The sequence below is a fragment of the Staurois parvus genome, unplaced genomic scaffold (assembly GCF_062004578.1).
Source record: "Staurois parvus isolate SC_StPar_1 unplaced genomic scaffold, SC_StPar_1.0 ptg000151l, whole genome shotgun sequence".
In the NCBI taxonomy this organism is placed as follows: domain Eukaryota; kingdom Metazoa; phylum Chordata; class Amphibia; order Anura; family Ranidae; genus Staurois; species Staurois parvus.
The window spans coordinates 20,996,529-21,017,181 of record NW_028317947.1 but is presented as its reverse complement, the minus strand read 5'-3'; the positions used below and the strand labels follow the sequence as shown (position 1 = coordinate 21,017,181).

The window sequence follows — 20,653 nt, the reverse complement described above, 5'->3', positions numbered from 1 at the left end:
TCCAGCTGTTCTTGATCCTTGTGAGTACAGACATCCCTAAAGGATCTTGGAGACTGTCTGCTACTTAACCCCCCCCCCCCGATGCTAAGGAGTCAGCTGTGGGTCTAGACTAAAGGGGACACCGGCTGGTGATCTGCAGAGCTTTGTCCTCTTAATTCTCTACCTAAAAGGACTCCTCTGAAGTTACTACTACTACTGCTGCCTTAAAGTGGGTGTGAACTCCCTTTTTTGCTTTGTACCTACAGATAGGCCTAGAACAAGACTTACCACTTGTAGGTACCATAAATATCTCACAAATGTGCACTGTTTCAGAAGATACACTATATTGCCAAACGTATTGGTCGGCCTGCCTTTACACGCACATGAACTTTAATGGCATCCCAGTCTTAGTCCGTAGGGTTCAATATTGAGTTGGCCCCGCCCTTTGCAGCTATAACAGCTTCATCTCTTCTGGGAAGGCCGTCCACAAGGTTTAGGAGGGTGTTTATGGGAATGTTTGACCATTCTTCCAGAAGTACATTTGTGAGGTCAGGCACTGATGTCGGGGGAGGAGGCCTGGCTCACAGTCTGCGCTCTAATTCATCACAAAGGTGTTCTATGGGTTTGAGGTCAGGACTCTGTGCAGGCCAGTCAAGTTCCTCCACCCCAAACCTGGACAGTATTCCTACGGGTAGGGTGGCTGCCTCATCCCTTTAAACCCGAACACATATGAATTACACAGGTTCTGGGGCTAATTTAACACAGATAAATCACTAGCCGAGTTTAATGACCACCTTAATCAGCCGCAGAACCTGTGTAATTCATATCTATTCGGGTTTAAAGGGATGGAGGTCAGGGCCGTGGATAAGGGGGTACCACCAGTCCTACTGTACGGGGCCCTGGGTGAATCATAGGTGGGCAGGGAGGGTGATCTACACGGCATGGGGGGGGGGGGGATTACAGGAACTGATCCCCTGTATGGCTCTCTCTGCAGCAGCTGAAAGCCGGCATCTTCTCCTCTCCCTCCTGCTGGCTTTCAGCTGCTGCAGAGAGCGCCATAGAGCACCTGCAAGAACACAACAGGATCTTTCAGAATGGAGAGTGGGGGGAAGCGTCTGGTAAACAAGTTACATTTACCAGCCCCTTCCTTTACTAAAGGAACACAATGAGCGATTGGTATCACTCACTGTGTTCATTCATAACTGAAGCATAGTAAACTGTTTGGGGGGGGGGGGGGGGGGGGCTGTCCTGTCAGGTTGGCTGTATGGGGCCCTGTGGGTTCTAACATTAGCCCTGGATGAGGTGGCTACCCTACACGGAGGTGTTCACCTAAACACACGTGTAACGTACAGGCACATGGGGAAACATTATTTTCCATACAACATACACTATACTTATGTTTACAATAGCACCACCATATACCGGAGTACCGCCATTCATGTCTATGGGCAGCTGTACACAGCACCTGTGCCATTTACATGGCCGCCCATCAGGTAAACCAACCCACAGTCCACCAGGCTCTCATAAAATGGCTCTGACATTAAACCTCACTATCTGTAGGCCTCAACATGCTGGGACTTGTAGTCCTACACGACCTAAAGTACCACACAGGTTACCTCCTGCCTTCTCTCACATGCACCTACAAAAACCCGCCAAACTACTGTTTCCATAGCAGCAACCCCCTAGACCCCCACCTCTTGGAAGTGTCCTAGTCCTGCCTGACAAACCACCACATGCACCTTCTCTGATAATCCAATCACCGTGCCGCGGTGACTTGTAACAGAGGAAAACAAACCAGGAGCTGCCTTTCCCTCTGCCTACCAAAACAACTGCAAACAGGCAGAAATGTAGACAGCCCGGTAGCTGCAGGGCTCTCCCGGAACCCGGAAATGGTGACGTGTGCCGGGCAAAGTGGAGATAGAAAAAAGGAGCCGATTGCCTATTGATAAGCAATCGAGTGCCGAGCGCTGAGTGCTGGCTGGAGCCAGGAGCTGGAGCCATGGAGGCTCTCTATCATCAGAGTAACAAGTGAGTGTGGCTGACGGCTAGGCAGGGAGGAGTGTGATGTGTAGGGGAAGGGGCCGCAGGGATCAGCTGTCATCATGCAGGGGATGGGGAATGGCACTGATGGCCCGCACAGATGGCACTGACACAGTGATAGGAGACACACACGTCTGGTAGAAGAGATATACAATATATATGTAGCTGCTCAGTGTGTTAGTGATTGCTCAGGACAGAGTGGAGATGGATTAGACCCCCTGTCAGGTTTATATTGATGTCTGTGTCCCCATTAGAGAAATCCCCCCCCTCTCTATTTGTCCTGTCTGCCATTACTGAAAGTTAAAGAAAATCCCAAACATCAGGTTGTCACCAGAACAGGAATAGAGGGGAAATCTTCCAATGGGGACACTAGTTCTGGTGACACCCTGAATTCCCGCCCCGCCTCCCCCCCCCCTGCTTTGGATGGATTCCCCCAATTTGGAGGGATTTCCTCTTGCATCCTGTTTTGACTATGGGACAGGAAGTGAAGGGAAATCTCCACAATGGGACAGAGATGTAGAAGAAAAAACTGACAGGGGTTATAACCCTCCCTTACTGTATCCAGAATGTGAAAAAAATTAAATCTCCTCATGGGGACACTAAGTCTGGTCACAACCAGGGATTCCCCCAATTTGGAGGGATTTCCTCTCGCATCCTCGTTTGACTGTGAGATAGGAAGCGACAGGAAATCTCCACAATGGGACACAGATGTAGAAGAAAAAACTGCCAGGGGTTATAACTCTCCCTTACTCTATCCGGAATGTGAGAAAAATGTAAATCTTCTAATGGGGACACTAAGTCTGGTGACAACCAGGGATTCACCCAATTTGGAGGGATTTCCTCTTGCATCCTGTTTTGACTATGAGACCGGAAGTGAAGGGAAACCTCCACAATGGAACACATATGTTGTAGAAGAAAAAACTGACAGGGTTATAACCCTCCCTTACTCTACCTGAAATGTGGGAAATCTTCCAATGAGGACACTAGTTCTGGTGACACCCTGAGTCCCCCCCCCCCCCCCCCACTTTGGAGGGATTTCCTTTTACTTCCTGTTATGGCTATGGGACAGAAAGTGAAGGGAAATCTCCACGTGAAAAAAATCTGTCAGGGGTTATAACCCTCCCTTACTGTATCCGGAATGTGAAAAAAAAATCTTCTAATGGGACTCTAAGTCTGGTGACAACCAGGGATTCCCCCAATTTGGAGGGACTTCCTCTTGCATCCTGTTTTGGCTATGGGGCAGGAAGTGAAGGGAAATCTCCACAATGGGACACATATGTTGTAGAAGAAAAAACTGACAGGGGTCATAACCCTCCCTTACTCTACCTGAAATGTGGGAAACAATTTGAAATCTTCTTATGGGAACCCTAAGTCTGGTGACAACCAGGGATTCCCCCACTTAGGATGCAAGAGGAAATCACTCCAGTTTTGACTATGGGACAGGAAATGAAGGGGAATCTCTCCAGTGGGACACAGCACAGATAAAAAAAAAAAAAACTGTTGGGGTTATAACCCTTCCTTACTCAAAATGAAAAAAAAAAGTTGCCTTTAGTTCTACTGTAAAGGGATCATGTGATAATAGAAATGTGAGAGCTGACTTTATAAAGGTGGAGGCTTCCTGGCTGTCATCTTGATGGTCCTGCATGGAGTCCATTGACTCACTGAGGGTAACTGACGAAGACTGGAGCAGACAGAATCTGGAGCAGCTGTACATGCGCAGCCCACTGTAGAATTTTGTCAAAGCCAAGTGGAATGGACTCCCATGCATGCTCAAGAGCAGGGGCGGACTGACCATTTGGAAACTCGGGCACTGCCCAAGGGCCCGGGGTCAGTAGGGGGCCCCATGAGATGCCCCTGGTACCTTTTTCATAAGCTTTTTTTGAGTTTGGTCAAGGACACAGGGACATGATCCCCTATTGCCTGGGGGCCCCATGAGTTGTCAGTCCGCCCCTGCTCAAGAGTGATGTCATCTCAGCCCGGCCAATGAAAACAGCTGGGGATGGATGCCTGGAAGCCGTTGGGCTAAAGATATGAGAGGGTATCGGGGAGCTCTGGGACATCACAGCACCGGAGAGAAGGTTTGTATAGTTCCACTTTAACTGAACAAGCTGAAGATGATGGATTACTATGCACAGCAGCTTCAGATTCTGTCTCCCCCAATTTTAGTACATTCCCCCTATTAGGTAGTGAATGGAGGATCAGAGTGACATGACAGAGCCTACACATGTGACAGTGCGCGGCCCTCTTATTAGTCAGCCATCCCGTGAAAAAAGAACTAAGTTGCACTAAAGGTGAAACATGTTTTTAATTTTGGATAGAATAAGGGCGGGCTATAACCCCTGTCAGATTTTTTTGCCATCTATGTCCTATTAGGGAGATTTCCCTTCACCTTCTGTCCCATAGCCAAAACAGGACTTGAGAGCAAATCTCTCCAAAGTGAGGGAATCCTAGCATGACGCCAGGTCTCGTTTTCCCATTAGAAGATTTCCCCTCCATTCCTGTTCTGGTGACAACCCAAAACTTGTGATTTTTCTTTCACTTTCAGTAATAATAGTAAGCAGGACAAATTTATTTATTATTTATTTCAGGTACTTATATAGCGCCGTCAATTTACACAGCGCTTTACATATATATTATACATTTACATCAGTCCCTAATCCTCAAGGGGTGTACAGTCTAAGGTCCCTAACTCACATTCATACATACACATATTAGGGCCAATTTAGACAGGATCCAGTTAACCCACCAGCAGGTCTTTGGAGTGTGGGAGGAAACCGGAGTACCCGGAGGAAACCCACGCAGGCACAGGAAGAACATGCAAACTCCAGACACGTGGTGCTGGGATTCGAACCACGACCCTAGTACTGCCAGATGGAAGTGCTAACCATTTAGCCACTGTGCTGCCCAAATGGAGGGTGAATCTTCCTAACTGGGGCACAGGCAGCAATAGAAACCTGACAGGTGTTCTAATCCCTCTCCACACTATCCACAACTAAAAAAACAAAAAAACATTTTTTTCATTTAACTATACTTTAAAATAGAGAAAACTAGAAGATTTTTTTCAGTTTTGGACAGAGTGGAGAGGGAGTAGAAACTCATGTCAGGTCTTTATTGCTGTCTGTGTCACCATGAAGAGATTCATCATCTTGATTTCTCCTAGTGACCATTATCACAGAGTGAAACTGATACAAATTTTTAAATTTTGTATGCTCCTTAAAACAGGAATGGAGGGGAAATCTTCAAATGTGGGCACCTGGGACTTCCTGGTTTGTCTATGGGACAGGAGGTGAAGGGAAATGTGCCACAGGGGTTCTTACTTTATCCAAAATGGGGGAAAAAAAAAAAAAAAGTTTTGTTTTTCATTTCTACTTGAAAGCCTAAAAAGAAGAGAGAAGGAAAGAAAAAAAAAAAAAACCATCACCTTACATCCAATATCACCTTGTAGAAGATGTCAGTAGGTGCCAACATTTGACCTGTTGATTGGTACAGCAGACGCCTGTATTCTGCGCTTTGTTGCCCCTCTTATGCCTTATTGTAAACTCAATAATCAGTAAAATAAAAAAAAACTGAGAATCCCAAAGGCCACAAGAATGGGCTCATGTGCTGGAGGATGTGGATCCTCAGTTTTTCCAGGATCCTGAGCTGGGGCACGGTGACATCATCCTCTTCTAGGAAAGTGCATTGGAAGTAGAGGTAAGGTGAGGATTTTACAGGGGTTTTTTTTTTTCCAGCTGTAGTGAATCCTGTGCGTTTCCAGCACCTCATTGCAATCGCATGGTGTCCATGAAATTTGGTACGTGTGTCAATGTTAAATTAACGACACCCCGGAACAGATCGCAAAACACAGAATTCCCATTGTATGGGTGTGAATACCCATGCGATGCGGATCAGGTGCAGGGAAAAAAAAGGGTCCTGCACCTTTTTGGTGCGGATGAGATGCGATTTGAGCCATAATAAATGTATGGCTCAAATCGCACCGCACAGACATCGCATGTGATTTGTACAGAAAACAGACTCCTGTACGAATCACATGTGATGTACCACACCGCATTAGTGTGAACCAGGGCTTAATCATGTGACTTTGTTTGTTTGTGTGGTTGTATTTTTATGCAAGGTCCCCTTTAAAAGTTAAAGTGCCTCTTCAGCCAGAATTTTTTTTTTTTTAGTTATAAAGTGTGAAACTGACACTCCCGTCAGGTTTTTATTGCTCATTCATGACCGGCATGCCAAAAGCTTTGTTCAAATACATAAAGTGCAATGAAGTAAAGCGGAGAAAGAAAGTGTATCCACCGACGTGGTTTTTTACACTTTATTACATTTCAACATGCATGACTGCTAGCTATATTGTACCATTTTTTTTATTTATTTAAAATGACCCATGTTTCTCTCATAGACATGTCCACGAGGTTCAGTCTCATATGGGACGTCTGGAGACATGTGACAAACAGTCTGTACATCGTAAGTGTCATGGTTATCCCCTATGTATAAGATGAGGAAACAACACACACACACACACACACACACACACACACACACACACACACACACACACACACACACACACACACACACACACACACACACACACACACACACACACACACACACACACACACACACACACACACACACACACACACACACACACACACACACACACACACACACACACACACACACACACACACACACACACACACACACACACACACACACACACACCGATCTCCACCTCAAAAGAGTGGTGACTGCAGATCATTGTATTGCAGCATGATGTATGCCCAATGGGTGAGAAAAAGACAGGCGAGTGTATATTACATACGCCACTCACTTTTTACAGACCTCTATTTTTTATTACAAATTAAGAGGCAATTTTAGGAAAAAAGAAAGGGGGAAAATAAGAAGGGAAACCAGGAATAAGAAAACCACTAGAAAATGAAAGCGCCACATCCTCAGTTTCTGCTGTGGATCATTCTAGAAAATAATTTCACAGCATCACTGCTGATATGTGTAGCACAGTACACAAGTACTGATAAGTATTGAGCAATAAAGCACAATCCCTGCACAGAGTAGTACAGTTCAAATATTGCTAACCCTATAGGCCAGAGCTGGACCAATTCCAGGAGCCGGGGCAGACTGACCATTTGGAAACTCGGGCACTGCCCGGGGTCAGTAGGGGGCCCCATGAGATGCCCCTGGTACCTTTTTCATAGGCTTTTTTGAGTTTGGGCAAGGACACAGGGGCCCCATGATCCCCTATTGCCCGGGGGCCCCATGAGTTGTCAGTCCATCCCTGTCCAGGAGCCAAGTTGTCAATGCTCCCCACAAAGGACAGCTGGTCCCTAACTTTTGAAGTTTCATTTCGCTGTCAATAATGGAGCCGGATCCTAAAAAATCCTGCTGAATTGGACAGACTGGCTCCTGAGTTTTTCTATTCGTTTGTCCACCCCTGCTATAACTATATATAAAGACTATCAACCGCAACAATGTTTCTACAACATTCCCATGTTGTTGAGATTATTTATTTTCTCCAAAAGTAATAGTCCAAATTCAGTTATTTTTTTTATTTAACCCCTTGCCTACCGGGCACTTATACCCCCTTACTGCCCAGGCCAATTTTCAGCTTTCAATGCTGTCGCATTTTGAATGACAATTGTTCGGTCATGCAACATTGTACCCATATGACATTTTTATCATATTTTTCACACAAATAGAGCTTTCTTTTGGTGGTATTTACTTGCTGCTGTGTGTTTTATTTTTTGCGCAATAAACAAAAAAAAAAAAGCACAAAAAATAGGAAAAAAAAGGTTTTCTTTGTTTCTATTATAAGATTTTGCAAACAGGTAATTTTTCTCCATCACTGATGTGCGTTGATGAGGCTGCACTGATAGGCCGCACTGATGGGCACTAATAGGCAGCACTGATGGGCACTGATGAGGTGGCATGGATAGGCAGCACTGATGGGTGGCACAGCAGGGCACAGGTGGGTGGCCTGATCATCAGTGCCGATCCCTTCACTGACAATTGCTGGTTCTCGGCAGTACTTTCCTCACACTGTGACAGCGTGAGGAAAGTGCAGCTGATAACTGTATTTACCCGGTGATCTGCTGTGTCATTGGACACAGCTGATCACGTGGTAAAAGGCCGCCATGATTGGCCATTTACCATATCACGTGATCAGCTGTGTCCACAGGACACAGCGATCACTGGGGGCACGCAGGGGGGCGTGTTCTGGAATGACGTCCATGGACGTCTTCCTAGAATTACACAACCGCACTGTAGCTGTCCTTTGGCTATAGCACGGTTGGGAACTGGTTAAATCAGCACAAGGGACAGTATTTACATTCAGTGAAAAGTGTCCCTTGTGTTGGTGGCTACTTTCTTAGTTAAAATCTTCAGTCCTCTGCCCCCCTCCATACCCCTGCAGCATTAATATTCCAGTGGTGCGGTGTTAATACAGCCACTGGACATGCCCGTCCCATTCCACCCACTCCCTCCATTCACATAAACTGCACTATAGCTTCCAGCAATGAAATGCGCTATATATATTACTTTATATTCTCTTAAATGTAATTGCCTGTTGTACCACACTGTGGATTTATATCCACAAGATGTGGTTAAGCATTAGAACACTTTCAAAATTAGTCATATGATCTTCTTCCCTTTAATTTCGTACCAGTTGTGGAGAATGAAATTCAAGCAAGAATAGACCAGATCTTTAGTAACTTGGAGCGCTTGGAGATCCTGTGTAGCAAAGAGCCTCCCAGCAAACGGCAGAATGCCAAACTGTGAGTACAATAGTAAACCACTGAACCCCCGATGCAAAATAGTTCATTCAGCTCCATGTGCTTCCATTATTTAAATCTATGCTTATGCAACATTTTGCGTTTGACCTTAGGAGATATACTTTACTCTGGGCAAAAGACTGAGGATACCTCACAATCACACCTACTGTGGCCAAAGTTCACCCTGTCAAATTATTGAGTTCAGGTGCTTCCAGTGAAGGGTATTGTTAATGCTACATCATGCAAAAACATTTGGCACAATTGTTCACTTCCAACCCTTTGTGGTAACCATTTTGGGAAGGCCCTTTTCTGTTCCAGCATGAGCGTGTCCCTGACCCCAAAGCCATCTCCATGTAGGCATTGTTTGATTAGTCTGGTGTGTAGGAACAGGGGTGGCCTGCACAGGTCCCTGAACTTATCCTTGCTGAACACCAATTGTGGGCCTTGTCCACTAATCCAACGTCCGTATCTGACCTCGCAATGCCTATTTGGCTAAATGGGCACAAATTCCCACAGACATGCTCCACAATTTTGTAGAAATCCTTCCCAGAAGATTGGAGGCTGTTCTAACTCCAAAGAGAGGGACAACTCTGTGGTTTTAGAATGCAATGTCCAAATACCTCATACAGGCGTGATGGTTAAGTCTGCACCGTGTCCACTCATCCACTCAGTGGCTCTATTTTTCATCTTGTAAAGAGTGAGACTGGCAATGCAAATATACCACCATTCTGCTCTGCATATTTGCCAATATCTAACCAAAAAGTTTTATTACTGTCCATATTGGAACTCTAGCAACCAAACCCAAGCCTTGATGAACGAGCATTATTTGGCCCCAATGCATTGAATACTGTTTTTTTTAACTGGCTTTGATTTCACTGTCAAGTATAAAGGATATATGGACTTTTGCTTGGTTTTTTTTTTTTTTTTTTTTTCTGTTCACATATACCTCTTAAGTCAGGTGTGTCTCAAACGTGTGGAACTGTCCTCCCAACTCATGTTTTCTGAGCAACCAGGATTCATTTAACCAGGACTACTACCAACCTGTATCTGAAGAAAGTCAAGCCTCAAGTCCAGCACCTCTTTTTATTTGTTTTATTTCATTCCACAATTTTCCAACTTGGCATTCTTGTTCTGCCTCAATTTATTACAGTTTCTAGGGTCCTGAATCTGAGCCAAGGCAATGCAGCAAATTGAAAACCATGGACCCTTTGCCAGATTCTCCCAGAGAACACTGCAGCTTTGAGAAAAGTGAAAGGTTAAGATGTCAATTACTTAGAGTGGAACCCCAAGAAAAAAAAATGTCCTTTTCGTTTTGGATATAGTAGGGATGGCTTTACAACCATTCAGATTTGTAGCCCCATTAGGGAAATCTTCTGTTGCTGGGACAGAAACTGAGGGTAAATATGGGGAAACATACAGTAAAAAAAACGGAGGTTTTAACCATTCCCTATTCTATCTAAAGCGAATACAATTGTGTAGCTGATGGTACAATATTAGTTCTTTTGGCTTTCTAACACTTTTGTCAACTTATTTTACATCAGTCCCAGACAGTCATTTTATGGTCCTAGCCTCTATTGATATCAAGTATAGCACTTTATAGACTGTGAATAATGTTGCTTAGAACAAACTTTCTCATAAAAAGTCAACATTTTTTTTTCTGCCAACCAAATCCTTTGTAAATCATAACTCCCTTTTTTATTTGTAAAACATTAAAATTAGGCGACTAAAGTGTTTAAAATATACAAAATGCAGCTTTTGGTGGGCAGTGTTCATCTACAATAAATCACGGGTTTGCCTATTTGGATAAAAATTGAATGTATTGTTACATTGAAACTTTACATTATGTAGTTGTTAATGAGATAGAAAGTGTACAGAAATTGTACAGTCAGCAAAAACACAAATTTGACATGAAATCACACATTTCCTAAAATTGTTAGCATGTGTCCAAGGATAACTTTTAAATTGGAGACTAGTTGGTGCCCTTTACAACTTTGTAATGATCTACATTTTTCCTGTTATCCACTTTTACCCTCATCACACTCGGATATGGGATTACCTGCCACCCATTGTAATATACAGTCAAGAAGCTACCTAGAATGGGTTAAGAAGATAAACTCTACTGGTATGAAACGGAAGCAAAAATAATTTCTTTACAAGTCTCTGCTTCCATAATTCTAATTATTTTTTTTTATGGTTTGCAAAATGCCTCAGATCCTATCTGCCGCTATAACCTGGACTTCAAAAAGGGTTGGAAATGGACAAGAATAATAATTTACTAAAGAGAGGGGGAGGTAAGGAGTGAGAACTGGAATACTTATGTAGCTGGCATGCACACTTCCCCCCTGCTTCGGATTCCACACACACCCCCAGGGCGGTTTTGGGAAGCTTTTAAATCAGTCAGGTCAGGAGAAGGGCTTGAAACAGGTTTCCTGTGTATGGTTCTGTGATAGCAAGTCAAGTTTCCATACTGAACAGGTAGTTACCTCCATTAACCCACAGTGCACCGGGACAAAAGACTGCGCATCCAGGAAATGAGCAAGTGGGATTTGCCTGTGTAAAGACATATTAGAGAAATAATTAACAAATTTCTGCTTTGTAGCAAAGATTGAAAAAATATGTATATATAAAAAAAAAAAGCTAAAACTGGCACAGAATTTCATGCAGTAAAATGCAGCATGTGGATTATTAATCTCGTTCCTTCCTGATCTCTTCTGATAAATGGATTTACTGTCGTTAATAGTGCCTGTTTCCTAGTGTTGATATGCTAAAAGGCAGAACAAAGCTTTCTTCAATGTAAGTAACGGCCATGTCTCCACTGTTGGGAGGTCCAGTAATGGGACCACAGAATGTTGCTGCTATTGTTTGTATGCAGGTTTTTTTTTTTTTTGTTTTTGTTTTTTTACTTGAGGTTTCCAATTCAGAAATGGCAAGTGGCTGGAAGCCACAGGAAGTCTGAAAAAAATGTCTATCTCTATGTCATGTTTAGAAGGAACGTAACAATGATAGCCACCATTTTGCTCAATGACAGTTATCCTTAAAGGACCTTTTAGTACAGTTGTCCTCTAATTAATCCCTCCAGCCCACTTGGTAAAATACTTTCCTTCCTATTCCAGATATACAGTCATGGCCGAAATTGTTGGCACCCTTGATATTTCTCCAGGAAATCATGTATTTCTCACGAAACGTATTGCATTAACACATGTTTTGCTATACACATGTTTATTCCCTTTGTGTGTATTGGGACAAAACAAAAAAAGGGAGGAAAGAAAGCAAATTCGACATAATGTCACACAAACCTCCAAAAATGGGCTGGACAAAAGTATTGGCACCCTTTCACAACTGCGGATAAATAAGAATGTTACAAGCATGTGATGCTCCTGTAAACTCACCTGGGGCAAGTAACAGGTGTGGGCAATATAGAAATCACACCTGAAAGCAGATAAAAAGGAGAGACGTTCACTTAACCTTTGCATTGTGTGTCTGTCTGTGCCACACTAAGCATGGACAACAGAAAGAGGAGACGAGAACTGTCTGAGGACCTGAGAACCAAAATTGTGGCAAAATATCAACAATCTCAAGGTTACAAGTCCATCTCCAGAGAACTAGATTTGCCTTTGTCCACAGTGCGCAACATTATCAAGAAGTTTGCAACCCATGGCACTGTAGCTAATCTCCCTGGTCGTGGACGGATGAGGAAAATTGATGAAAGATTGCAACGCAGAATAGTCCGGATGGTGGATAAGCAGCCCCAAACATGTTCAAAAGACATTCAAGCTGTCCTGCAGGCTCAGGGAGCATCAGTGTCAGCGCGAACTATCCGTCGACATTTAAATGAAATGAAACGCTATGGCAGGAGACCCAGGAGGACCCCACTGCTGACACAGAGACATAAAAAAGCAAGACTACAGTTTGCCAAAATGTACTTGAGTAAGCCAAAAGCCTTCTGGGAAAACGTCTTGTGGACAGATGAGACCAAGATAGAGCTTTTCGGTAAAGCACATCATTCTACTGTTTACCGAAAACGGAATGAGGCCTACAAAGAACAAAACACAGTACCTACGGTAAAATATGGTGGAGGTTCAATGATGTTTTGGGGTTGTTTTGCTGCCTCTGGCACTGGGTGCCTTGACTGTGTGCAAGGCATCATGAAATCTGAGGATTACCAAAGGATTTTGGGTCGCACTGTAGGGCCCAGTGTCAGAAAGCTGGGTTTGCGTCCAAGATCCTGGGTCTTCCAGCAGGACAATGACCCCAAACATACGTCAAAAAGCACTCAGAAATGGATGGCAAAGAAGCGCTGGAGAGTTCTGAAGTGGCCAGCAATGAGCCCAGATCTAAATCCCATTGAACACCTGTGGAGAGATCTTAAAATTGCTGTTGGGAAAAGGTGTCCTTCCAATAAGAGAGACCTGGAGCTGTTTGCAAAGGAAGAGTGGTCCAAAATTCCGGGTGAGAGGTGTCAGAAGCTTATTGATGGTTATAGGAAGCGACTGATTTCAGTTATGTTTTCCAAAGGGTGTGCAACCAAATATTAAGTTAAGGGTGCCAATACTTTTGTCCAGCCCATTTTTGGGGTTTTGTGTGACATTATGTCATATTTGCTTTTCTGCCTCTGTTTTATATTTGTTCCAATACATACAAAGGGAATAAACATGTGTATAGCAAAACATGTGTTAATGCAATACCTTTTTTGTGTGAAATACTTGATTTTCAGGAAAAATATCAAGGGTGCCAACAATTTCGGCCATGACTGTATGCACAGCCTTTGCAACAAAAACCATCTCAGCCGTGTCTTCTGCCTACTGTTTGTACACTTGTTCTGTGGCCCCATGGATGGACCACGCACTTTATATAGTCTCCAGCCATTCCATGGAGTATGGCTGAGCCATAGGAATAAATGGGCAGTGGTGTGTGCACATTAGGAAGAAGACCTGGCCAGAGCATTTCTTATGCAGCCCTGCCTGGTGTCACACAGTCTTTCAAAGATTGCTGAAATGGGTATGAAAGTAGGTTGTGTGTGGTGTGTGTTTTTTTTTGTTTTTTTTTTGTTTTTGTTTTTTTACCAAGTGGGCAGGGGTGAGATTTTAATTAAAGGACAACTGTATTTGTGGTAAACATTTTTAAACACATTATATTCTTTGAGTAACCATTGTATGGCAGAAAGAGAGACAAAGGGCATTTGCCGTGAGCATGTGTGGAACACTACATGTGGATTCTCAGTTTATTGATGGGATCATTTTGTATTGCACATCACCTCTCTTCTGTTACTGATTCTTCTTTAAAGAATGGTAATTGTGTCCTGTAAAAGAGATTCCTGTAAGCGTAAGGAGTTATCCCTTCTTGTGCAATTTTTACTTTGGTAGCCGGGTAGACCAGCTGAAATATGACGTGCAGCATCTACAGACGGCACTGAGGAATTTTCAACATCGGCGCTATGCCAAAGAACAACAGGAGAGGGAACGTGAGGAGCTGCTGACACGGAGTTACACCACAAATGTAAGTCTCACTCCCATAACTTCCCAAATTGCCTACGTTTATTCATACCATGAACATATGAATTGATAACTAATTTCACCTCTCATCTACATTGAGGGCCATTTTATTAAAAGTTTGAGTCCAGGACAAATCTCTAATGGGTAGGTCCCGTATAATTCTTTGCTGGTTTTCAGTGGTTTAGCCTGCTATGCCCTGCGTAGGTCTCACTGCCTGTCCCTGTAATTGATGCAGTGGGATCTTTGCGCTCAGCCTCCCCTTCTGTAGGCGGAATATGAGAGTAGGGGTCCCAATGCCTTGATTACAGTTATGATCAGCTGGACAGGATTGTTAGGGTGATGTTCCCCTTCATACCTGGTGGGTCCAGGCCAACTGTCCCATTTTCATAATAAAAAAGCAGCCTTGGCTTCATAATTTCCTGGATCCCTACATTTCTCAAAGCTTCCTGGCTCTGCCATAGTCTCATCCCCTCTGTTGTACCAAAATTATTCTCCCTTTTTTTTTTTTTTACCTCCTGCTCATAAGTGGATATTTAAATGCTGAAGTGCCTAATACCTAATAATATACACATGGTCTAACTCTCCAGCATCCAGCAAAAAACTGAAATAGTGGACTGACCCTTTAGGATTTCTGGTCTGGACATCAGCCATTACAAAAGGTGCTCACTTTTGGAAACCTGCTACAGGGAGTGAAAAATATAAAAGAAATAAAAAGCTAAATGATAACCCAACCCATGCCATCACTGTGGCTAAATATATGGGGCAGACTTTTCATATTAAATTTAAAACCCAACTGGGCTCAAATTTTGTGGCAAATTGTATAAATCATCTCCTTGTAGAATCTGAGTGGAGAGAGACCTTTTACCTTCAATAAACCTTCTGCTTGTATTTATGCTTTTCTGTGATGTCCAAGGCTACCATATACAAGGCTATACACATTGTTTCTTGATGGTGTATACAGAGACCTTTACTATCCTAGCATTGTTTCTTCCACTTCACACTAAAAAGAATACTATTTGTGGGAAACCATCAGCCAGACATTACTAATTGGATATATGAACATGTCTGCGACCCATTTCCCAGTGTAATAGTTGCACACAGTCTGCTATTAATCTTACTTGGAGTTCATCCCAAATTATTTTGCTCCATTTTACTCAGTCAAATAACTTTTTCCCTATTTAGTCCTTTTGTAATCTTCATAGTAAATGTATGCTTAGAAGGAAAGGACATGTAAGGTAGACACTGTACTTGTTTGTTTTAGTATTGAAGGTTTTAATGTATTTTGGATGTACCATGTTGAGCTAGAATCTTTTTTCTTTCCTTAGTCACTCATGCTTGTTGTTGAATACAAGGTCCTGGCAGGGGGATTCCTCCAGCTACCTCATTTGTGTGGATGGAGGAATCTGTTCCTTTACTATCTATGGCCAGCTTAAGGTGTGACTGACACACCTGTTAGCTGTATAGGGACCTCTGCAGGGGTTTCTTCTATCCTAAGTGGCACCTGACCATTTGGACCTACTATATATATACAGAGTGGCATGCTTAAGGTATGGTGTCTCTGTGGCTTAACCCTTCCCAAATCCACTAAAACCTTCATTAAAAAAACCTAAAAAAATCTGGTAATGCCTATTTTTTGCTCCACTTCTTGCAAGAATTTTCTACAGAATGACAGGTATACTTGTCTTATATTGCTACCAGTGCACTGTAGACAGATGTGAGACTGTAGGGTATAATCTGTAAGAATGCTATAAAAACTGAAACCCTTAATGTTTTTATATAAGAACAAATAATCAGTGCAGTCACTTGCCAATCTCTCACACAGGATTCAGAGACCTCAATACACATTGATGAGACCCTTCAATTTAACTCCTCTGTCCGTAACGCACACCAAGGCATAGACGACCTCCTGGGGAGTGGTACCAGTATACTGGATGGGCTGAGGGACCAAAGGAAGACTTTAAAGGTGGGGAATCAGTTGGCCAGATTGGGGCATTGGGTAATTGGTGTAACTGGGAAGAAGACATGACCCGCAACTTTGCTTTCTGCATCCAGGCCGCATTAATATTTTAAAACCCGAACTGAGAGACTTGGCCTGTCCTATTAATTCGGAACCCCTGGAGTCATTGTCTCTGAACATGTTTGCAGATAAAAGGTTCTGACAATACTCCTGAGTTCACTGGCCCCATGCTTTTTCTGGGTCAGTGACTTAGAAAATAATGATGCCAGAGATGACCAGACATCAAGCTTTTTTTTTTTCAGAAGGAGATCATCGATTGTAGACTCTTCAGTTCTCTCAAAACAGGTTGACTTTATAGACACTGTTTCTTTACCCAGTCATGGAAAAATGGACAGTCTCTTTAAAGCCGATCCTCAAACCTGCTTCTATTACCTTTCCTTGTGCTTCTCTGGCCCAGGAGTCAAACCTTATGTACACTCTATGCCTAGGCTTACATAGCATTGATGAGGTCACCTCTCCTTCACATGGCAGAGTTCAGGCTTGGCCACTGGTCAATCACTCAAGTACTACATCATGAAAGAACATCACATTCTCCCAGATACCCGGAAATGCCAGGTATTTTGAGTCAGCTCAAATTGAGCAGCATGGGCAAGGTGAGTATAACTGGGTCAGGGTGGCCTTTAAATTCATTAAGCTGCTAGCCCTGGTTCACACTGATGTGGTGCGGCATTTGCAGCGTTTTCTGTGCGAATTCCACACCGCATCAGAATCGCACCCTGTTCATGCGATCCGCTGCGGGTGTGTATGTTATGTTGACAAAACCCCGAAAGCGGTCCGATGTATGGACCAAAAAAAGTGTCCTGCACGTTTTTTGGTGCAGGACACTTTTTTTTTTTTTTTGTATAGCTCCAATTGCACTGCACACAAACTGCATGTGATTTGCACAGGAATGTGGTGCGGTTCCTGTGTGAATCACATGCGATATATCACACCGCATATATGTGAACCCAGGCTTATACTGGGCATTTGTGGAACCAATGCACCAACTCCTGCTCCTTCCATGGTGTCAGCAAATCCTTGTAAAACGTCCATGATTCCAGCACCTAGCACATGCAGCAGTGGTTACAGGTCAATGGGTCTCAAAACTGTACATGGTTACTTTACTCCACACGAACAATCCCCACTTATTGCAGCTGCCATTTTTATAACTGAGTCATGCTGGATTTACCTCTTTTTGCTACAGACCCTTTAAAGTTCATCTATACCTAATGTTTCCTTAAGTTGTGGACATAATGGCTAAAAGACCTGGAAGTCAACTTTGTTTTATGTTGTCTAGGTTCTGCTTGGAAGATTTCGCCACTACAGGAAGTGAGGGGGGGGGGAATCGCCAAATAGTGGCAGCCATGTTAGAGGATATTTCCTTTCACTGCCTGTTTTGTCTCTGGAACAGTAAGTGAAAGGTAATCTCCTAAATGAGACACACATAGAAGGAAAATATCTGGTAGGAGTTTTAAGTGTTCCCTGCTTGCAAACTATATACAAAAATGGTAATCGATAGACTGAGGTTTTCAGTGACCTCCAGTGCTCACTCACCTTCATTAACAAACATTAACTCATTCTCTCTGTCCCGTGTGTGAATGTTGCTGATACTGAATGTAAAAACCAACTTTTATTATGGGTTCATGACACCTGTAGACAGAATCCATTCACAAGCCTACCTAGAGCTCTCAGTGATTCCTAATGTCTCCATAGGCTTTAACCTCTTGAACAATAGATCAGGCTGCTAAAAGGATCCACATGTAGACCGATGATACCAGGGGTGTTCCAATAGAAAGATGCCAAGTTCTTCTCGGTGAACAAACGTTCTATATGATTAACAATAATTATTTAGTAGAATGGCATTTTTACTAATATTCCAGAATTATTTCAGTGAAAAGGACATGATTTATGAAAGGGTATAAGGTTTACCCAGGTACAAGTAACCTATGCCAGTTTAGATTTAATAAATGTATTAAGATGTCTCCAAGAATCATTTGTTGTTAAAAACAGCTGTGACTAAATCTGATCTGAATCACATTTTTCATAATGGGAGAATTAAAGCATTTAAATCTTTTTACATTAAAGCAAATAATTAAACCTTTTTAGTGAGATACATGCAAAGGATTCTCTGACTGGATGAGGTGCAAAATGTGACATCATCATGCATTCAGAGAAGGCTTTGCATTCATTCAGAAAATGAAAAGCATGCTTGGACTGGCATCCATGCTTAGTGGTCAACCTCCTGTGTTCACAATGCATCAGGCCAGCCACTTTGCATGGAATCCAGAAGCAAGTGGAGATCTCTAGAGTAGTCTGCTTCCAGGGCCATCGGCTAGGTATGGTAAATACATACATTAGTTACATTGTTCCAAGCTGGACCAATTTAGGTAAAAATATAGCATTCTTAGAATTCAGCTTGAAATTAGTTGGAAGAACAATTCTCTTTTTATACATGCGTGTGGTCCACCACCATTCAGTTCAGTTGGTGTGGTTACTACAGGGAAAACACACACAGACATCCTTTGATAAATGAAGCCTACTAATTATTGGGGGCATAAAGTTATTAGTAAATGATTTTCAATATCTTATTTTTTTATCTCTGCTCCTCTTACCTCATTCAGATCTGTGCTACATATAGCTATGTCTTCTAAGCCATCATTCATATAACTCCATCTTTTTACCTTTTGTCCTCCCTTCTCTGACCCCATTGTTCCGTTATCTCATCAGGGGACCCAGAAGAAGATCCTGGATGTGGCCAACATGCTCGGTTTGTCTAACACGGTTATGCGGCTGATTGAGAAGAGAGCATTTCAGGATAAAGTCATCATGATTGGAGGCATGATTCTCACCTGTGTGGTCATGATTCTTGTCTTCAAGTATTTGACATGAAATGGAGGGGAATCCATCAAATCCATGGACTGTCCCTCAGCCTAGTCTCTCTTGCCCCTCATCCACTGCGAAACATCCCTGAAACCACTAATGACAGAGAAAGGAGGAGAGGCCATTTAGAGAGCAAACAGACTTTTAACAAAGACTTTACCTGCTTCACAAATGAAAGATACATGTTCTTCTGTGTATTTAATACTGTCTCCTGCTCAGCTGCACATTCTGTATTAAAATTTGTGGAGTACAGGAGTGGAAGCTTGTTGGAGAGCTGTATGTATGTAACTGTGAAAGAATAAGTGTGTCACCCACAGGAACTTAATATGGAGTGTTACACTTGCACATTACTTAGTACGCATACACCGAAGATGAAAAAAAACATCTGATGCTAGGCCCAGGCTAAGGTCGTCAGAACCCCAAAACGTTTGCCCACATCTCAAGGGTAGGGGGCGCCACGAGAAGTTAGTTTACATAGGAAGCCCTCTTAAAAAAAAAAAAAAAAGTTTTCACCTCCGTATAGTCAGGGGTGGGGCTAAGCCACAGCAAATCGCATCCTTTTTCAGAACTGAGTGGAGCTGTCATTCAAACATCTGATCAGCCCCACAGGATACTATTGAGTGTTTACACTCGGAAGGGCGTCTACCTGCTTATTACAGGACTTGGGTGCCACAGGGGTTGTGTACAACTGGCTTTACCCATTAGAGAATACAGCTGTACGTTGGTGCACACAGTTCTAAGCGTGAATATGTCCGTACACAGGGCTTCCTATAGCTGCATACAGCCATATCCTGTATTTCATTTGTACAGGTGCTACCAAAATATGGCCGTATTCTAGCTCTGCACGAGCCCTTAGTGTATGACAATGTTGCAGAGTTGTGTGTGTGTATGTATGTGTGTACATATATACTGTATATGTGTGTGTGTGCATATATATATATATTAGTGTGTATATATGTGTGTGTATATGTATATGTGTGTATATATATATATATATATATATATATATATGTGTGTGTGTATGTATATATGTATGTATATGTATGTGTATATATATGTGTATATATATATATATATATATATATATATATATATATATATATATATATATATATATATAAATTTTATTTATTTTTTTTATTTCCCTAACTCCTAATTTCCTGTTCTGGACTGGCAACACAACTTCCTTTCCTCCACTGAAATCGCAAGTCTGGTGTCGGTTAGCCCTGCCCCGTATCGTATGTTGACCTACTAATCCCTACCTTCTCCCCTAATCATTATGATATAGGTGGAGGGAGGTGAATTAGGCAGAACTGATAAGACTGCTTACTATAACAGTGAACAAGACAGCTCTATATTTCTGGCAGGATCAGTGCTTTTTTTTTTTTCTTTTCACAAAATGCTTTCAGCGGTTTATTTAACAGTTGAGGGCTAGGTAAATATTAAGGTTTCATATACCTTTTTAGGTGGGATTTGCTTTT

At 42.6% G+C, this 20,653-nt stretch overlaps 1 protein-coding gene across 2 annotated transcripts; it reads left to right on the top strand.

Annotated features, from left to right (window-relative positions):
- Positions 1–1,844: 1,844 nt before the first annotated feature.
- GOSR2 (golgi SNAP receptor complex member 2) lies at positions 1,845–19,427 on the top strand. Of its 2 annotated transcripts, XM_089674618.1 has the most exons (6): positions 1,846–2,007; positions 6,413–6,477; positions 8,699–8,807; positions 14,168–14,300; positions 16,119–16,259; positions 19,020–19,427. In XM_089674618.1, the coding sequence occupies exons 1-6, from the start codon at positions 1,979–1,981 to the stop codon at positions 19,179–19,181; spliced, it is 639 nt and encodes a 212-aa protein (XP_089530744.1). In that variant the 5' UTR covers positions 1,846–1,978; the 3' UTR covers positions 19,182–19,427. The 2 variants fall into 2 exon arrangements, with proteins under 2 accessions (XP_089530745.1, XP_089530744.1); XM_089674619.1 differs by lacking the exon at positions 16,119–16,259 and having other exon boundaries at positions 1,845–2,007.
- Positions 19,428–20,653: the final 1,226 nt, after the last annotated feature.

Excerpts from the sequence above, each read along its gene's own strand:
- GOSR2 (XM_089674618.1), top strand. The coding sequence starts at position 1,979 with ATGGAGGCTCTCTATCATCAGAGTAACAA. Across the intron at positions 8,808-14,167 it reads AAACGGCAGAATGCCAAACT|CCGGGTAGACCAGCTGAAAT; the intron begins GTGAGTACAATA and ends TTACTTTGGTAG. Across the intron at positions 14,301-16,118 it reads CACGGAGTTACACCACAAAT|GATTCAGAGACCTCAATACA; the intron begins GTAAGTCTCACT and ends TCTCTCACACAG.